This window comes from Rhagoletis pomonella, unplaced genomic scaffold, assembly GCF_013731165.1.
Source record: "Rhagoletis pomonella isolate Grant_MI unplaced genomic scaffold, Rhpom_1.0 Rhpom_scaffold_00002, whole genome shotgun sequence".
Classification (NCBI taxonomy): domain Eukaryota; kingdom Metazoa; phylum Arthropoda; class Insecta; order Diptera; family Tephritidae; genus Rhagoletis; species Rhagoletis pomonella.
This window is the reverse complement of record NW_023458556.1, coordinates 10,830,889-10,851,249: the sequence shown is the minus strand read 5'-3', so window position 1 is coordinate 10,851,249 and position 20,361 is coordinate 10,830,889. Positions and strand designations below refer to the sequence as shown.

Below are 20,361 nucleotides of genomic sequence, written 5' to 3'. Positions count from 1 at the left end.
AGAAAAGTTCATTTGGCACGCAAGTCTTTTTCAGGTGTATTTTTTCTAAGGCTTTGTATAAAAAAAGTACAAAAAAGAAAAAAACTGTATAAGGTTGGTCGAATGAATGGCCGTCCTAGTCACCAGTCCCGAGTCTATTCGATTTTTGAGTATGAGGCCTTATTTTGGACAGAAGGGGGAGTATAAGGGACTCAAAATGGAGAAAATTAGCCTATGGTTACAGAAGATATGGAACAAATTAACTGACGAGGACCTGCGTGCCAAATGAACTTTTCTCTCAAAGTTTACACTGCTGGCAAATGTAAATAAGGATTAAAATTTAAAAACTAATTAATACAACTAAAGTAAAATCTGTGGAAAATTAACAATAAAATAACTTTTTCACAAAATCAATAAAGGACTCTTCTATTTCTCAAAAAAACCTGGGTAACAGTTATTCGTCGCCACGCTGTAAATCCATTAATAAGCTTTTTGCAAGGATCAGATGTGTATTTAACATAAAACATTCTAAGTTTCAGACAAATTTGTCAATAACGCTTTCAGTGTGAAACAGCCTTAAGTTAGATACAGCTATTTTTGACAGATATTCCATTGACATTTACGTCAAAAAACTAATACTAACCTTAGAGCCGACTTCATCTTAACTGTATCTACGGGGCATTGTTTTTAAAATCATCAAAGCTGCATTTTTACCTTTAAAAATCTGCTACAAGTATATGGAAAAGTAAGCTATACGCAGACGGAATTGCAGGTAGATAATTTCAAATCGATCCAGCTCACGTAAATCTTTATATTTTAAATATAATTGCGATGGAAAAAAGTGTTTTTTTTTTGAAGGGGAGTGTTGCACCCTAATATACATATCTATGTATTTATTTTGTATACATAGTCTATCGCCGCCGTGTTTATGCTAATAAATATTCATGAATATGAAATGATATTATTACTTTTTCCGATGTTTGTACATAAGTTAGGACTGGGAGTTCTATACGGATAACCCAGACATTCAATTTACTGAATGAAAAATCCGAATAGTGTGTTGATAAGTATTCGGATATACGAATAGTGTATAGATGTCGGAATATTCGAATCTAAAAACTAACAATAAAATAACTATTGTTTGTGCATTAATGAAGTGTTCTATTATTTATTTTGCAACTCGATAGAATCGGTAATTTTAAGAAAAATATTAGAATATCCGGATATCCAGAAAAGGAAATGAACGCATATTAACCGGATATCCGACTTTTATCCGCATATACGAACATCTCGAATATTTCAATATATGGATAGTCCCAGCCCTATTGTATGTACCAAAAGAAGTAGGGATCGGCTCATGGAAAAATATTCTAAAATGATCACAACATCGAGCTGTGTCGATTTATCCTTTTCCATCTGTTACCGATCTGCCTCCTCCATTTAAGCAGCTCTTCTGCTGTCACTATAGCCCCATATAACTGATTCTTCATATATCTAAACAGTTTTTATTGGATAACACGGTAATATGAATTACCAACTCGGGGTTGCACTATCTTTAGGTTGGTCTACCGAATTCCGGTTTTGACCGGATACAAAATAAATGTCATATCTTGGCTCTCGAAACAAGTTTGCAAATTTTCACTGTGATGACGTGAATGAATAATGTTTGACAGATTATTCCGCTAACTATTATCAGTGCTTTTTGTCTTCACATTGTGTCGTAGCATTGCTGGTAATTCCAAATTTTTCTTAAATTCATGCGAAAATGCACTGATTTACATTGAAAAATTTGTTGAATCATTATTTATGTGACACCCTCATTAATGGTACTTTGCTGATAACAAAATATTATGCATTGCTAATTCTTCATAAAATTTTGGGGAGTAACACAAAGTAACTTGGTCACTTGAACTTTGTAACTTTTGCTCAACTTCATTATAGTACTTTAAGCGAAATTCAACTTAATATTTACTATTTTTTTCTTTCTTTTAGCGCCCAAATGTTGGAGCGCGAGATGCGTGATCCGCACAGTATTTGCAATATCGATTGCCTCTTGGACACAGTTACAGCACTGGTTAACGATTGCGATCATGAATCATTGAAGCGTCTGAAGAATATCGAACAATATGCCACCAAATGTAAGTCATCACCAATTACATATGTATGTATAAACCATTTACCTGTGTTTAATTACAGATAAACCGCTGTCGAAACAAATCTGCCAGCTGCGCATGAATGTCGAAGATTTCGATTTTATCAAATTAATCGGCGCCGGTGCTTTTGGTGAGGTGCAGCTGGTACGGCATAAATCGTCGCGTCAAGTATATGCTATGAAGCGGCTATCCAAGTTTGAAATGATGAAGCGTCCCGACTCTGCTTTCTTCTGGGAGGAACGTCACATAATGGCGCACGCCAACTCCGATTGGATAGTGCAGTTGCATTTCGCATTTCAGGACTCCAAATATTTATATATGGTAATGGATTATATGCCGGGTGGCGATATTGTATCGCTGATGTCCATGTACGAGATACCGGAGAAGTGGGCCATTTTCTATACGATGGAAGTTGTGCTCGCTCTGGACACAATACACAATATGGGATTCGTGCATCGCGATGTGAAGCCGGACAATATGTTGCTCGATCGGCATGGTCATTTGAAATTGGCTGATTTTGGCACGTGTATGCGTATGGGTCCCAATGGCTTGGTGGTGTCAAGCAATGCTGTCGGCACGCCGGATTATATTAGTCCCGAAGTTTTGCAATCTCAGGGTGTGGACAATGAATATGGACGTGAGTGCGATTGGTGGTCAGTTGGTATATTTTTGTATGAAATGCTTGTGGGCGATACGCCTTTCTATGCTGACTCGCTCGTGGGCACATACGGCAAAATCATGGACCACAAGAATTCGCTGAGCTTCCCCGCTGAGGTGGAGATAAGCGAGAGTGCCAAATCGTTGATGCGCGCCTTTCTCACCGATCGCACACAGCGTTTGGGTCGCCATGGCATCGATGAAATAAAGGCGCATCCGTTTTTCGAAAATGACACATGGACTTTTGACAATATACGAAATAGCGTGCCGCCAGTTGTGCCGGAGCTCTCGTCGGACGATGATACACGTAATTTCGAGGATATTGAGCGCGACGAGTCGCCTGAGGAGGTCTTTCCCGTACCAAAATCGTTTGATGGTAATCATTTGCCATTTATTGGATTCACCTACACGGGTAAGCGGAGATTCATCCACTCTATTTTTGTTTTACTTATTACGGACTCAACAAATTTAATCTTTTTCTACACAGGTGATTACCAACTTCTCTCCAACGACACTGTCGATGCTGAGACAAAGGAGTCGGCGAATGCAATAGCAAATCACAGCCATCGTCATCGTCCATCCAATTCAAATGAAATAAAACGCCTCGAAGCATTGCTTGAACGTGAAAGAAATCACTCCGAAACTCTGGAAAAGCAAGACAAGGCATTGCGTCAACAAATCGAACTGATAACAAAACGTGAAGCTGAATTGCAACGTATCGCCTCAGAGTATGAGAAGGATTTGGCCTTGCGGCAGCATAACTATAAAGTGGCCATGCAAAAAGTCGAGCAGGAGATTGAGCAACGCAAAAAGACTGAGGCACTGCTCGCCGAGACGCAGCGCAATCTGGACAACGAGCAAAAGATACGTACGCGCGAAATGAACAATAATCAGCATCACAGCGAGAAGATTGTCACATTAGAGAAACAGCTAGAGGAAATGGAAGAGAACTTCAAGAATGAAAATGAGCATGTGCAAAAACTCAAGAAGCAAGTGGCCGAATTGGGTTTGATCCAACAGGAGCTAGAGGGTAAATTGGCGCAATTGCAAGCATTGATTATCACCCTGCAGTCGCAAAAGGACTCGCTGCAGCAAGAAGTAGCTGAAACACAAGCGATGCTGGCACAAGAGAAAAATGCGCGCTCGCAATTGAAAGAACTTGTAAAAGAGTCGGAGAATAAACTACAAACAATGTCCAATGATTTGGATCGCACGACTCAGCGAGAGCAGCAGGCGCATGAGGATAATCGTGTACTAACAGAAAAAATATCCGATTTGGAGAAGGCGAACGCTAGTCTGGACTTTGAGTTTAAAGCGATGCAGGGTCGATATCAGCAAGAAGTGAAGGCGCATCAAGAAACCGAGAAGTCGCGAATGCTTAGCCGCGAAGAGGCTAATCTGCAGGAGGTGAGTTTTTAAGGTGAAAACTTTTTAGCGGCGGTAATGACAGTTTTTTTATAAAAAAACACTTAGAAATTTGACGCTTGGGTTGCAACGGAAATTTATATGAGTTTGAAGTTCATATTCATCAATATATTTCTAACTATATTTCTTATAGGTTAAAGCTTTGCAGACAAAGTTAAATGAAGAGAAATCGGCGCGCATCAAAGCCGACCAAAACTCTCAGGAGAAGGAGCGCCAATTAAGTATGTTGTCGGTGGACTATCGCCAAATACAGCAGCGCCTTCAAAAGTTAGAAGGAGAATGCCGTCAAGAAACGGAAAAGGTAATGGCGCTGCAATCCCAGATGGAACAGGAACACAGTAAAAAGAATACGTTGCTATCTGAGCTAAGTCTGCAAAGTTCAGAGGTGGCGCATCTGAAATCACGTGAAAATCAACTACAAAAAGAGGTCATCTCCTTGCGGGAAGCGAAGCGTAAATTCGAAGAAGAAATTGCTCAAATAAAAAACACTTTGAATAAAGAAATCCTCTTGAAGCGCGAATATCAGGATCAATTGGAAGCCGAACAGTATTTCTCACGACTCTACAAAACTCAAGCGAATGAGCACCGCGAAGAGATATCGGAGCGTAGCCGCGAAATACAGGACCTGAAGGAGGAACGCACCTCCCTGAAGCACCAAGTGCAAGTGGCTGTGGCGCGCGCCGACTCTGAAGCATTGGCGCGCTCAATAGCAGAAGAAACCGTAGCTGATCTAGAGAAAGAGAAGACAATCAAGGAGTTTGAGTTGAAAGACTTTATGACGAAGTATCGCAACGAATTGACAGCGAAGGAGTCGGCACTTACAGTAGCTAAAGAAACTGAAGCTGAATATGTAAAGAAATTGAATCAAAAGAACGCCGAAACCGACGATCTACTCCAACAATATAAAAAGCTGCAGGATGATATGTCTCAGCTGAGGGCTACGAATGACGAAGAGCTCGCAAAATTAAAGGAGAAGTTGCAGACCGAAGTGTTGCTGAAGCAGGTCGCAGTGAACAAGCTGACGGAAGTGATGAACCGCCGGGACACGGATCTGCAAAGTGAGTCGGTCATCAGTTGAATAGATAATAATAAAATCCCAATCTTAATAAAATCCACTAACAATTATTTATATTACATTTATAGAGCAAAAAGGCAAGGCGCGCTCATCCGCCGAATTGCGTAAAAAGGAGAAGGAAATGCGTCGGCTACAGCAAGAACTCTCACAAGAGCGCGAGAAATACAATCAGCTATCGCTCAAACTGCAAGACGTGCAAAGCCAGATCATCGAAGATAGCCACGTAAGTAGACTTGGTGTTTTCAAATGTATTCAAATCGCTTAAGATGTGAAGACGCCTTGGATATTAAAGAACGGGCTCATAAGGAGTATAATATACAAATGTGATCTCTTCTATTTGCAGATCAAGCAGAAGCTGCAAATGGAAATCGATTGCAAGGCAACGGAGATCGAGCAATTGCAGTCAAAGCTCAATGAAACCGCCTCATTGTCTTCAGCCGACAACGATCCTGAGGATACTCAGGTACTTGTAAGTTTCAAATCATTTTCAATGTTACTAGATATTGTATTATTTTTTTTCTTATCACTCGCCTATTAGGACTCAGTATTTGAGGGCTGGTTAAGCGTGCCAAATAAGCAAAATATACGTCGCCATGGGTGGAAGCGACAATATGTGATTGTGTCATCGCGCAAAATTATATTTTACAATACCGAAATCGACAAACAGAATACAATCGATCCTGTGCTTATATTAGATTTAAGGTAAATTGTCATAATTCAAACCAGAATCGCAATCACATATATTTGAATTTTCTTTATATTTGCAGCAAAGTATTCCATGTGCGTTCTGTGACGCAAGGTGATGTGATACGCGCCGATGCCAAAGAGATCCCACGCATCTTCCAATTGCTGTATGCTGGTGAGGGCGAAGCGCGTCGACCGGACGAACAAAACCAATTGGATATAAGTCAGCTGCTGGCAGACGAAAGACCCAGTTCTATAATGTACAAAGGTAAGATATTAAAAAAAATTTTCATAATGTGAGTTTCTTTTTATAAAAAGCAATATTTCTGATCTCTTTCACACAGGCCATGAATTTGTTCATATAACATATCATATGCCAACAGCATGCGAAGTCTGTCCGAAACCATTGTGGCACATGTTCAAGCCGCCAGCGGCATATGAATGCAAGAGGTAGGTATACACAGCTTTTTCGAAAACGTTTGCTAACGATGCGTTAGCGCTAAAAATTAGTCTTATGTTAACATTCTTCTCTTCGTTCGCTTCTTTATGTAACCTTTTTAATTTACCTAATTTGTTTCATTTAGATGCCGCAATAAGATTCATAAGGAACATGTAGACAATAACGATCCGTTGGTGCCGTGCAAATTGCATCACGACCCACATACTGCCAAAGAAATGCTGCTGCTGGCCGGCACACCCGACGAGCAGCATCTGTGGGTGACGCGTCTATCGAAGCGAATACAGAAATTCGGTTATAAAGCAAATTCGTCATCAAATAATAACAGTGGCGGCGGTGACGGTAGCAAAATATCACCAAGGTGAGCTTACAAGCACTTACAACCTGTTATTCTTATTACCAAAAAAAAAAACAATATTTTTATTTTCGAAACATTCATGCCATATACGTATCAATCAATGCCCGCGGAAAATAAGATGTATGTATTCAATGTTTTGTACATACGCTTCCAACATAAATACATACAGTTACTATCGAAATTGAATATACGATGACTTTTTTTTTAAATATACACAATGTTTTTCATGTTAAATTTTTTTTTTAGTAGAATGATATTCAAATTTTAACTGTCTGTAAAATTCGCATAGATTTTTGTGTTGGCGGCGGACTATAGACTATCGACTATAGAAAGTGGGTGGAAAAAAGTCATGGTGACAGTTGATAGAAAAACTTGCTCATGCTCATTTATGTATGTATTTTTATTTATTTATGTTTTTTGTTTTTCATAAAAAAATATACTCTTGGAAAACTACAAGATTTAGAGTATTAGTAAAAAAATGTGTGTACCGGTTCGTCAGGTAATCAAATTATATGCTTGTTTTTAGGGAATTTCATGCAGTTTCCAAATATAAATATAACTCGGATCTTTTCACGAGACTACAAATATACATATATACAAAATTTTCGATTTTTTATTTTTTTTTTATTATTAGATTGTTTTGCGTAATTTCGCGAAAAAAATAAAATGAGAATATTTACACCTAAGTACTTTTTAAGTACACATCTTTATATATATATTCCTCGTATGTTTTTTTTTTAGTGGAAAGCAGAAAAACAATTATTGTTTGCAAAAATTCGTATTAACCATATTTTAATAAAATTTACAAAAAGAAAAATATTAGCATGAAAAACATTGTGAATACATATTGAAAAAAGGTACCGTATACTAAATTGTTTGAGCGGCCGCACATCTTTGTATAATTCATCTTACATTATTAATTCTAAAATCATAATTTTTCGATTTCTCTTTCTTCTTTTTATCTGTGTGTTGCTTAACACGTTCCATCTGAATATTGGCAAACTTTATTGGTAAACAATGCAAATATAAAATCAACACATGCGCTTGCTCGTAACCCGCAAATCTGTGTCTCCCGCCTTTCCTAACATCAAACCAATCAACAATGCTACCACAACAAAAATTAAAAATAAACAATCCAATCAAATCGCATCAATTATTGCCATCAACAAACACCATATCACCATCGTTATTATAATTTCTTTATATTACGCTCATTTGACCTTTGCTCATTCATACGCTTGCATTCTAATGCATCTTTTGACGTGACGGAGCAGCCAGTCGACTCGTTCTGCTTACAAGCCATACGCAGTTAACGTACAAAGATCAGCTACGCTGCCAGCTAATTCATCATTGAAACAGTGATCCGCACGAAAATGCAAGAGTAAAGAAGACAAATATTTATAAATACTTGCATAGAGTACATACATACATAGAGTATAAAAAAACGCAGATTAACTACCATCACAACGATTTTGCGTGGAAAAATGCGTGCGCACAAATGTATGCATATTTGCGAATCAAAAGAAGAGTAGTAGAAAAAAAAAAAAATTTTAAAAATAAAATTATGAATGAGTGAACGAACGTATCATTTACAATATGTTTTGCATATCTTTAATATAGATATACATAGTATATACATACATGTATTAGTTATCACTAGTTTAAAACACGCATGGGCATACACGCGCATTTGCTGATAATTTCATTATTACATTTATTGAAATAATTAGTGTAAATAGAACAAAGAAGTGAAGTAGCAGCAGCCAATTATTGCAACTGCGCGCGCTTGTTTCATGTAATAATTTTCCATATAAAAAAGAAAAAATTATTTTTGTTACTGCTTACGTTTTGACCGAAATAATTCTTTAAGAGCATCATCATATCACCTTTTCTGCGAATTAACAATTACAAACATATACAAAACATTTCTTCCTGTATGCTTACCTTATATGTATGTATGTACATACTATATATGAAAAGCAAAGAAGATGTGCATATGTAGCTAAACTAAGTGCATTTGTGCGTCGCTATTTATGTAAGCTTAATATGTATAATTACACATTTATTATTATTAGTACCTTATTAATCTATTACTATATCGTAACTAAAACCTAGATTTTAAGTATTTCGCTTTTGTAACTAAATTGTTTAGAGACGTCGATAGCTGTGAGTGAATATGTTAAGAGCAATGAAAATAAATAAAGCAAAAGGAAAATATTAAACTAAAGCAACTAATCAACATAATCCCCAAAAAAAAGGGAACTAAAAGGCAATCATTTTTATAATAGGCGCCCACAATTTATTGCCAAATTTATGAAAAATCGCATATATGGCGAGTTCACTTTTGTCATTTTCTAAACAAAACATCTATGTTCAAGTTTTTAGATCAAAATATTATCTACTTTCGTTAATGAACTAAAGAAATAGTCGTAGCATTTTACAGGCGTGGAATTTTCGCACAAACTGCAAACATTTTATTGAAACCGAATTTTTGGAATTTTTCACGACTTGGATCGCAATTTAGACGTACCAAAAAACTACTTTAAACTTATTTTTATATTAAAAAAAGAAACGATCTAATATCCGATGCCCCGGAAATCTATTTGAAAAGGAGGTGTTCCATAAGTCCTTATGAAATGAATTTATTGGTATAGATAAAATATTGAATCTTTTAGCCTAGAGTAAACTACATTTACAAATTGAGTGAAATTCATTAAAAGTGAAAACCGCTTTGTTTATTTCCGTAGCTGGTTTAGCCAGATAAAACATAAAATATATGTACATATATTAAGTGTATTCATCTAAACTCTTAACGCCTCATATATTTATGGTATCGTAATTCGACTGTCATAATAACCAGCCAGCAATCCAAATCAACAGCGTTAGCGAAAATTCTCTCCAAAATTAAGGGAAAACCAAAAAAGTTAACGAATAGAAATATTAGCAATCGTTTCCAAAAAACAAAGAGAAGAAGATGAAACCAGCTGACTGTTTTGCTTGTAAAGAAATATAAATTGAGCGGCAGGAACATTTCTGAAAATAAAAACTAGTTAGTGCTTTCATAAATACACATAGCAGGCAGCCAAAAAACATATCGCTAGCTTTAAGCGAAAATTTGCTACGTCCAACCTTTTTTTTTCTTGTGATTTTTAGTAGAGAAAAGAAAAACGCCTAAATCATTTTCTTAAAATTTTATGCAGAACTTTGAATGCAATACACATGCGTATTCAATGAAAATAAACAACTATACGAATCGATGGTATTCGACGTTAATAAAAGTTTTTTTTATTCCATTGCTAATTTGATATCATATATTAATAGCTTTTCACATAAAAAATATTGCTTATTAAAATTTATAAAATTAAAGGCAGACCTCCAAACAAGATTATTTAGGTTTTATGAGGATTCTTATTTTATGAGCTCACGCAAAGATATTTGAGTATTAAAAGCAATTCCAATTATACATACCTACTCACGTACTGTCATATTCGTCTAACTAAGTACCATGTATGTATGTTCGTTACTATTAAAAATTTTCAGTATACAACTGCATACTCGAAATGTTCCATTATTACTTATATTCCATAAACTTAAAATTAGCTTAAAGTAATATTAATGAGAAAATTCTCCGTATATGCACGGAGAATGTTTTAATGATTCCATACTAATGTTACTTATTAATAATTGCAAACGTACATACAAATAAGTATTACAAGCGACATTTTATAAAGCGCATTTCGGCAATAAGTTGCTAAGCTATATAGGTATTTGTAAATTATTAATTTTTTTTACTTAAGTGGCGAATCATGTATTAACAATGGTTGATGTAATTAAGAGCAAAGTCAAAAACAAAAAAAAAAAAACTAGAAAAAAAACGAAACAAAATATAACTAAAAGCATAAAAAAATAATTACAAATTACTCGTATATAAATAAATTGCATACTCCGAAATTGCATACTTTTAAGTGCTGCTTTCATAGCGCCCACTAAATCTTATTCGGCAGTTAACTTTGAATTTGTATACTGAAAAGCGAAAGCCAACTGCCGAATGTGAGCTAACTCCGCACTGTGAAAAAGTCCCTAAGCGATAAAAAGAAAAGTAAATTCCAGCAAATACTTTAACTCGTTTTAGTAAATACATATATAAAAGCAATAATAAAGATAACGAAAGTTTTCATAAAAATTCCCTTTAAGGTCCAATATGTAGTAGTACTGACATAAAAAAAAAAAATATGAAGCAGCTTATTAATCACTAATTGGTGGCAACCAGCTTCCCATTGCATTAACGCCAACAACAAATACATGGTGTGCAGCAATACAATATGTAGTAAGTTGCTTTTAGTGGTACAATTACATATTTACACACAGTGGCCAACTTAAAAAATATGCTTCTTATTCTCTCTCGTCTTTAAAATATTTTTATTTTGAAATATTTGAATATTATTGGTATTTTTTTTATCATTTGCTCCAAAGATTTCCCCTTATTTTGTGAATTGTGCATTGCTGCTGCGTTGTTTGCTTTGCATTTTTTTTATTTTATTTTTTTTTATTACGAATCATTTGTATTTGTTTTTTTATGAAATTTGCAAAACTTAAGTAAAAAACTTTGTTTTTGTATAAATTCATATTTTCCATAAATGTACATCTGCTTACATACATATGCATACGTACATATACTATATTTTATTTCAGTTAATTTATTATCAGACAAAGAATAAACAAAAATCTGAAAAAAATAAACAAAAATACTTTGTAAAATATTAAATGCTTAGTTTCATTTTTTAGTTTCTGGTTATCGTTGGCTTAATAAGAAAGGCGGTACACAGCTGCTTAACAATATTAAAGACCTAAGATCTGCGATTTTTTAAGAGAATTGCGCCCCGTGGCAAAATTATAAGAGGACCACATGTAGACAAGTTTTAACAATTTTTTTTTTTGTAAAATTTTAATGATTTTTTTTATAAAAATGTAGTTTATTCTTTAACAAAAACCGTATAAAACCAAGTTTCACACATGTTTAGAAAAATTTAACAATTTTCAACATTTTAATAAGATTTTTGAGAAAAATTGTGAGGGTGGAGTTTTGTAGTCCATTCAATTAATAGTGTGGCCGAATTGGGCTGGAATGCCCCCCATATGTACAAATTGAGATTAGACCCAACTATTTAAATATAGGTATGTCTTTGACTATCTATATAAAATTATCTTTGCCCGATTAATTTTGAAATACAGTCTGCTGCATTTTTGGAATGCCAAATTTAAGTTAACCGAATTCGAAAAAGATGCCGCTTAAAGAATGCTTAGAATTACTCATTCCAATAATGATTTCGCCAGCGCGTGAGGTGGGTTTTATATGGATGGAGATGTATGACAGGCTCAAATGTTGAGCTTGGTGCAGAAACGAATTCGCGTCATCGTCAACACTTGCACTTGCAGCGGCTATGGTGAGTCTCTTCGAAGCTCCTCCCGGTATTAGCGATTGTTTGCTGGGCGTGAAGAAGATGATAATTTTTACGAAATGCAGCCATCGGTTGATTGATTGATTAAATAATTTTAAAGCGTTGTATGGTCGTAAAATATTCCATAGCCTTTACTAAGCAAATAACAAAGGGATGATAGTGATATTTGACAAATGCCAAATGGCAGGGTTTTACTTTCCCAAGCGCGAAATGAACAGCCCGTTATATCTTTAAATCCTTGGCGAAACACTAAAAACAAAATGAGTAGTTTTTTTTATCGCTAGAACGCACTTAATGCTGTAAAATTTGTCTTATTTGTAGACTACCGAAATTTTAGTGAAGCTCGAATGCAAAAGAAATTAATTGGAGCCGTTCTAAATTAAGTTAACGATATACTTATGTTATGTATGTTTTTCATGTTATTTGCATTCTAATATAATTTCTTCTCAAAAGGTTATTCACAAAGCGCTGCCTAACATACATAGACTATATGTACATACATATGTAGTATGTAAATACACATTTTTAAAAGAACTTGGTTTAGTACATTTTTTCCAATCTCACTACACAAAACCATAAAAAAGACTAAACTTGCAGCTGCGTTACTCCAATCCAGTAGAGGTGGGTGAAGTTGTGAAGAAGTACCAGGGGCGGTGTTGACTAGCATCAACCCGGTAAAACGAATATTTTTCAAATGAAAAACAATCTAAAGTAAAGTCTCCCTTGGCCATATGATTACCATGTGCATAGAAATAGTTTTCTGTATGCGAATTGCCTTTAAACATAATTATTTCTTTCAGGGACCTATAGTATAATTTTGTGAACCATTTTTTCGTAGAAACTTTAAACTTCTTAACTCTTACAAAACTGGGCCTTATTGTTGCTTATTTTGAAGAAGTCAAACTGTTCTACAAATATGTCAAGCGGTTACCGAAGATGACAAACTCATCCGATTAAACGTCAGTGAGCTATAGGTCTTTATCTAAATTGAAAGTAGTGCCATTAAGAAGGAATAGTGTTCTATAATTCGCCTTCAAACATAATTCATGCTTTCAGAGACTTATACTGAAATTTGGGAAACACTTTTTTCTTAAAATTTTATACCCTCATTATAGGTAATTTTGACCCTTATTTGAAGAGAAAATGAAAGCTATTGGGTTAAAAATACATTTAAAAAATATTTGTGCCCACAAAATTTCTACGTGTTTGAAAAAAAACGTTGTTGATGTAGCTCAGAAGAATAGTAAGATGAAAATATTTCAATTGTAGCATAGGTCTTCATTAGTAACTATATATATTTCCTAGAGTAATGGAATCATTACAGGTTTTTTGTACAAAATGTGGTTTGTAAACTATTTCTTACATAGTGAATATATATATGTATGCACATTAGGGTGGTCTAAAAATACACAGAAAAGCAACTTTCTGGAAAGTGGACAATAAGGAAACCCATTTTTTTATATTGAAGGCGGTTAATATCATAGGATCACAAATTTTAGTTTTGATTTTGTTCTCCAAACGCCACTATACAATTTGTATGTAGGATCACTCGCTGACTCCGAAAATCCGAAATTGATAATTTACCGTTATTCAGCTTAAAAAAAGAGAAGTTCCACTTAATCAGGTATATCTTACGAACCAATTAAACAATTGTAATACGAGATATGAGAAATGAAAGTAAATAAAATTCTCCATAAACCGTAGATGCATCACTTTTCGATAGGCCTGATATTTTCTGAGAAATTAATTAATCATTCCAGATTTTTTGATTTTTTGAGGAAAAAATGCAAAAATTCAAACTTTAAAAGGGAATCAATACAAAAAATAAAAGTTTCTGTGTAAATGTTTTACGCTTGTGTTAAAGCCTGTTCCTTTAGAAAAAAATTAAGCTACCAATGATAAAATCGATTGAGCAGAAAAGACTATTACTCATACGCCACGTACACCTGAGAAGGTAGAGTGTTTGCATCGAAAACAAGAGATGTCGGAAATGATTAATTAATTTCTCAGAAACTATCAGGGCTATCGAAAAGTGATGTATATACGGTTTATGGAGAATTTTACTTTATTTCATTTCGTGTATCTCGTATTAAGATTATTCAATTGGTTCGTAAGATATACGTGATTAAGTGAAACCACTATTTTTTTTCAGCTGAATAACGGTAAATTGCAAATATCTCGAAAAGTTATCCATAGAAAAAAAAATATCTCGATTTTCGGAATCACCTAGCAATTCTACATAGAAATTGGATAGTGGCATCCATGGAACATTTTTGCTGTAAGCCAGTGTATTTAACCGTGCCGGCGGGGCTTTGAAGTTTTCTATATATTTCATATGGGGAAAATACATCTTATCGTAGAATCGTTAAAAATTTATATTTTTTGATCGAATAAAAATATTGCCTTCTAACAATAGAATTATGATGCAAATTTTGACTGTAAAATTTTACTATTTTTCTAAAACCTCCTGGCTGCAAAATAAAAATATTAAGATTACCCTAATGTATATACTATAGATACTTATTTACATTCATGTGTATAGTATGCTTAGATACACACTCATCCTACATCCAAGATGAGGTCTACAAAATTCAATACTAAATAAAATTGTACGCACAATGCATTGTGAATAACCTCGCTGCTTGTAAAGTTGATCTGACTGCAGTTGCAAAGCTTTTACCATCTCTACATGCAAACAGTTTAAATTTTTGTAATTAATTATATCTACTAACACGTTCTTGTTCATTTTTTCCATCTGTTTATATTTTAAAGTCGACTGAAATGGCAATCATCAACAACATCACAACGACAATCTTCACCGCCAACACCACCACCAAAACCTTTATCGTTGCAACGTCAAAAATCGCAACCACCATTATTTTCCAACAATAAATGAAACGTTGGGCTTTTAATGGTGCAGAAAAGTGGAGCAACAACAGCAACAAATAATAAGACTATCAAATCGCCTGCGCAACAGTTTTATAAAACGTTTTCGCTCAGCCAGACGCTACGATTAGTTTGAGCTTTTGCCAGAACAAAAACACAGCGAGAAAATATTTGTAATTTTAATAAACGCAAAAAACAAAATCGCTAAAACACTGCACCACGTTTGCGCACACACTATACGGATTTTTCTTACACCTAAGTATTTAAGTTGATTCATTTTAAGTTGTTAGAGTTTTTAGTTATAACGAGAATGGTTAAGTTTTTGTACTTAGTTGTTGTTTTTAAGTAAAATTTTCGACTTATAAATGTAATGTGAAATTAAATTCGAGTGTATTGCCAAATAGAAAATAATGTTATCCCTTTTTAGGATTATGATACTTTAGATATATTAACAATTACTTATGTAAAAATATACGTTGAATAAGAAGACTTTTTTATTACCAGAAATGAATGGAAAAAATGTTTTCTAGTAGAATTTCAACTAGGCAATAGAATGAGAAAAACGATCAAGCGTTATTTGCAATTTGATACATTTATAATTACGCCACAAATCGGAGGGGAAGCTCGGCCAAGCACTAGCATACTATGTGTAAGCTCCAATTTATTATTATTATTAATTTCCGCATCGCCGCTACTATCACTGACGCCCCAAATGGACAAGTGTAGAAAACACAAGAAGTCGTCGTTATTTGTTGAAACTTTACTCCTTCAAGGATTATTGAACGCTGATTTCAAAAATTAAATCGGGTTTTTTGTTTCAGCAACCACTTTCAAAAAACACTGCTTTTTAGAACCGGCTATTAATTTTGAGAAAAGCGAATTGATCCGAGTTTTTAGTATCTGTAACTAATTTTGTAAAAAGCGGAGTGTTCCCAACCATTTCTTAAATTAAAAATTTCGGTGCCTCTTTTGGACTTACCAAATTCGCCTTTTATTGATTTTTTTTCAATAATCACCAAACTAATATATATGTATATGTACATATATAGATATCTATACGCAACCGGTACAAAAACCGATTGCACTTTTGCAATAACCATAACAAAACATTTAGTGTGACCACACCGCTTTTCTCAAAATTATTACCCGGTTTTAAAAACCCGGGTTTTTCGAAATTGGTAACCGGCACAAAGAAACCCGTTTTGTTATTTAAATCACCGTATTTGTATTACTCTATGTACATTTGTGCGTCAGTAGGCGTGGGAGCTGTGCGGTTTTCATCAATTGGGGTGTGTTCGAGCAACTTAATACATACCGCAATATTGCAGCCTTTCTTGATGATATGGTGCTGATGCTCAACTAAAAGTTCTCCGAAATGCTGCATAATTTTTTGTGTTGCTTTTGATTTGACAGTGATGAGCAACTGATTGACAAAATGTTGTTCTTCGATCGCTTGATGTAGGCAAAGTAGCCCAATTTTTAGCGTAGAACATGATGCTCTTTCATAAAAAAGCAACACTGCCGCATTAATTGCAGCTCGAATACAGCGTAATCTTTAATTAATACCACATTCAGAGATAGGACTTTTACTTATTTTGATTAATGTATTTTTTCCACCTTAAGTGCTATATTGATTGGCCTATGCTCCCAGAAAATGAATTGAAAACATTTTGTAAAATATGCGTAATTTAGATCTGGGAGAATAAATGAAATTAAAATCTATAATTTTGGTATTTTAAATAGAGTTCCCAATATTGTACATGATAATAATAATAATAGCAATGACATTCCTATTTAGTCTATAAGCAATACAAATGAATTGAATTATATAATTTAGTTGACCGCTTAAAGCAATCAAACTGTAAACGAAAGAATTTTCCTAAAGTGTGAAGTGTAAAATATGCATTATTTCATAATTTAAAAAAAAAAATATGGATTCAAAAAGCATTACTTTCAATCGAAATTCTAGCATGAAGTTTCTTTATCGAATTGAACTTCAACGCATTTATACGACGTACTCTTGTAACATTGGGTCTGAGTCAAACTTAAAAACATACGATATACTAACATACATACGTACCGAAATTTAAATTTAATGATTATACGACAAACAAGTTATCTTCTTGAGGAAGCATAAGGCTAATACACCACTCAAAAAATTTTACAATTTTGACTAAATCTGGAGATAACGCCAGCCATTTCTAATAGATTTTGAATCCAAATACGAACTCAGAATTGCTCTATCACATCAGGTTTTTTTTTTAAATATTCTTGCCTTAAAAAGCAAAAAATTAAAATCTGCTTATAATGGAAGACGTTGAACTTAACATTGAAATGGTCAACAACTTTGATCTAATTGCCTTTATTTAAGATTGATGTATTTAATAAGTGCCAGCAATCGTGTTTCAACCGGCGCCTAGTCCCGTTTTGTATAAAATGATGCCTCTGCAGACCTTTTTCAGCACTTTAAATTTTTCAAACTTATTATTAATTTCTCAAACAAAATAAACAGAGAATTGTATTGCATAAAAACTGGTATAGATAAGATGGTCGTTTTGTGTCCGACTTTAAAATCGGTGGAATATGATTCTTCTAGACTTTCGAGGTTTCATAAGGTTCTACACCTGCCATGATTAAGACAAATTTTTGAATATGAAGAGAAAAATCTAAACGGAATAATACAGGGTGGCGCCGAATGAGCTATATGGTTTAAATGGTTTATAACTTTTTTATTTATTATTATAATATTATAATATTTTTTTTTAATACAGTATATTATTGGGGATTTTTTTTGCAATTAGCTTTGAAAAATTATATCCTGATGTCCATTTTCTGCTTCGCAATACGTGCTCTTTTTAGCATATTTTCCATAACTTTTCGCAGAATTTCGGATGTAATGGCCATGATTTCATTTCGAATGTTGGTTTGGAGTTGGAGAATGGTTCTTAGTTTGTTAACGTACACTCTTCCTTTCAAATATCCCCAAAGAAAACTGTTAAAAAGAATTCAAACCATATAGCTCATTCGGCGCCACCCAGTATTATAACTAAAAATTTGAGATCTTTTTGGCCGAAATTACGATTTTTTCAAGGTAAAATGACAATTTTTCAGCACAAGCATACGGCAACGATGCTGGCAGGTCATTTCCAGGCGTGGATCCCGTTGGCATAGAGTAAAACAAAAAACTGCTATAAAGAATTCAAACCATATAGCTCATACGGCGCCACCCTGTATTTAAAAACATTTAGCTTTTATACGCCCTATCGGTCAGTTAGTGCTTTACAAAGCGTCTGAATAAATAACTGAAAATAGAAATGCAATAAAATGGAACGCATCCCAGAAGATAATTTAGGTAATCCTTCTTAAGTGAAGCCACTCTAAAAGGCCTACCCAGGGGGAGGCTGAAAAAAATGCTTCCCTGCATGCCTTCTAGAGAGGCTTTTCCTATTTGAAATTTACGAGGATGCATTTATTGGTGTACAAGGCTGGTACTAAAGTACGTCCTACAAAATCGCTTCTATGGGTAGCGAAAGCAGAAGCCCTTGAGTTGGTGCCATTCCATGCAAGAACGAAAAGAGAAAGGAATACAGAATGGAAGGCCACTTACCCCCAGGAAGGCAAAATATTTGGTTTAATAAAAAGATTATTGAAATAAAAATAATTTTAATTTGTAACGCTATTTTAACTATTACCTAAATGTTACTTTTCTGGAATAACCCCGGTATATTGTAAATTATAAAACATCAAAAGTAAAACTAATATTAAAGTTTTAAATATACATACATACATAAGTATAATATAAGAATCATAGCAGCTGTGAGCATATCAACAATTATAATAATTAATAAAGAAAATAAGAAATGTATTACATATACATACTACATGCACATTTACATACATACATATGTATTTATAAAATGCCTATACACAATCATACTAAGTATAGCTACATATATCCATACTTATTTACGAGTACTTAAAGGAATATATACTCTAGTTTGTAAACAACTTTAAAAAAAAATGTTACGCGAAACGCCTTAATTATATGCATATTTACTTACATACTTACTTACCTACATAAGTACATACATTATTAACTTTACTAAGGCACATAAACGATAAACTTTACAATATTATATTCATTAGTATCGTAATTAAGTGAAGGCATCGTTATTTTTTATCGTATTATGGTAGTTAGAGCGCGAACGTTTATATGAAATGGTATACAATTTTCAAGTGCAATAAATAAAATGCAATTTTGTAATAAATTACTTATCGTTGTTTTCATTTTGGGCAGCATTTTAAAAAGAATATTAAGCGATTAAACAGATCACAACGCCAGCCAGTTCTCCAGCAAACAGTTACGATTTACTTATTGTACTGCTGTTTTATTTGTATGGGTTGAAGCTGTGCGTTGTGTTGTTATACCGACATATGTACGTATGTACTTTTTGTACGAAACAGCCATAAGTAAGAAGTCCCCTGAGCTTATAAATTCAATATTCTGTTTGTTTTTGTGATCGCCCGCTTACGGTTATCCAAAAGTACCCAATTCCTGTTTCTTTTTTTTTGGTTCTCGGGCTGGTGGAAGCAGTTTGACAGAGTTATTTTTTCCCGCTATCCGAAAATTACACGGACATTCTTCCAGAAGAAGAAGGGTGAAAAAATGCGTATTCCAACAAACAAATATTTGCACATTTTGCAGTTTTCCTTTTAGTGATAATTTGGGGAAAAAATACCCTGTGAACAAGTTTAGTGACGTTGAAATGTTCAATTTTTAAATTCCTATAAAATGGTACTCACCAGGGGGATTGAGTCGGTTTTATCAAACCGTTTTCAACGATGTTTAATCAATTTTTTTAGTTTTTTTATCTTTATTTTTTGAATACCGAGTAATCTAAATTTTTAAAATCGAATAAACTGGGGTTCCATCTAATTAATTTACATACAATATCTAAAAAACCAAAAGAATTTTATATCTGAATACTGAAAATCTTCCGCTGCAGATAATTACTTATGGTGATTTCGTTTCTACCAAAAAATGACGCCTTTTGATTGCCCTTCCTCTTTTCGTGTTCGATTGGAGGCAAACGGTGGGAAAATTTTGTGTTTGTTTCTTAAACTGTCACACTCTTTTAAGACAAAAAATGGGCTTCTTTGCCCTTTGAAGCTTTCTCAGGGGAAATGGTCGCCCTAAAAATAAGATGGTTGCTTAAAATGACAATATT

General features: G+C 34.1%; 1 protein-coding gene across 4 annotated transcripts in view; it reads left to right on the top strand.

Moving 5' to 3' along the window:
* LOC118733073 (rho-associated protein kinase 1) overlaps positions 1–19,404 on the top strand; it is a 48,738-nt gene extending 29,334 nt beyond the window's left edge. The window contains exons 3-13 of one of the 4 annotated variants that reach the window (XM_036462266.1): positions 1,972–2,117; positions 2,176–3,201; positions 3,277–4,196; positions 4,348–5,272; positions 5,358–5,512; positions 5,633–5,752; positions 5,828–5,991; positions 6,057–6,241; positions 6,318–6,423; positions 6,558–6,791; positions 15,020–19,404. In XM_036462266.1, the coding sequence (XP_036318159.1) occupies positions 1,972–2,117; positions 2,176–3,201; positions 3,277–4,196; positions 4,348–5,272; positions 5,358–5,512; positions 5,633–5,752; positions 5,828–5,991; positions 6,057–6,241; positions 6,318–6,423; positions 6,558–6,791; positions 15,020–15,143 (4,105 nt within the window). In that variant the 3' untranslated portion in view covers positions 15,144–19,404. Of the gene's footprint in view, positions 1–1,971; positions 2,118–2,175; positions 3,202–3,276; positions 4,197–4,347; positions 5,273–5,357; positions 5,513–5,632; positions 5,759–5,827; positions 5,992–6,056; positions 6,242–6,317; positions 6,424–6,557; positions 6,792–8,062; positions 10,652–15,019 lie in introns of those variants that run through there. The other 3 variants (XM_036462265.1, XM_036462268.1, XM_036462267.1) reach the window with 3 other exon arrangements.
* Positions 19,405–20,361: the final 957 nt, after the last annotated feature.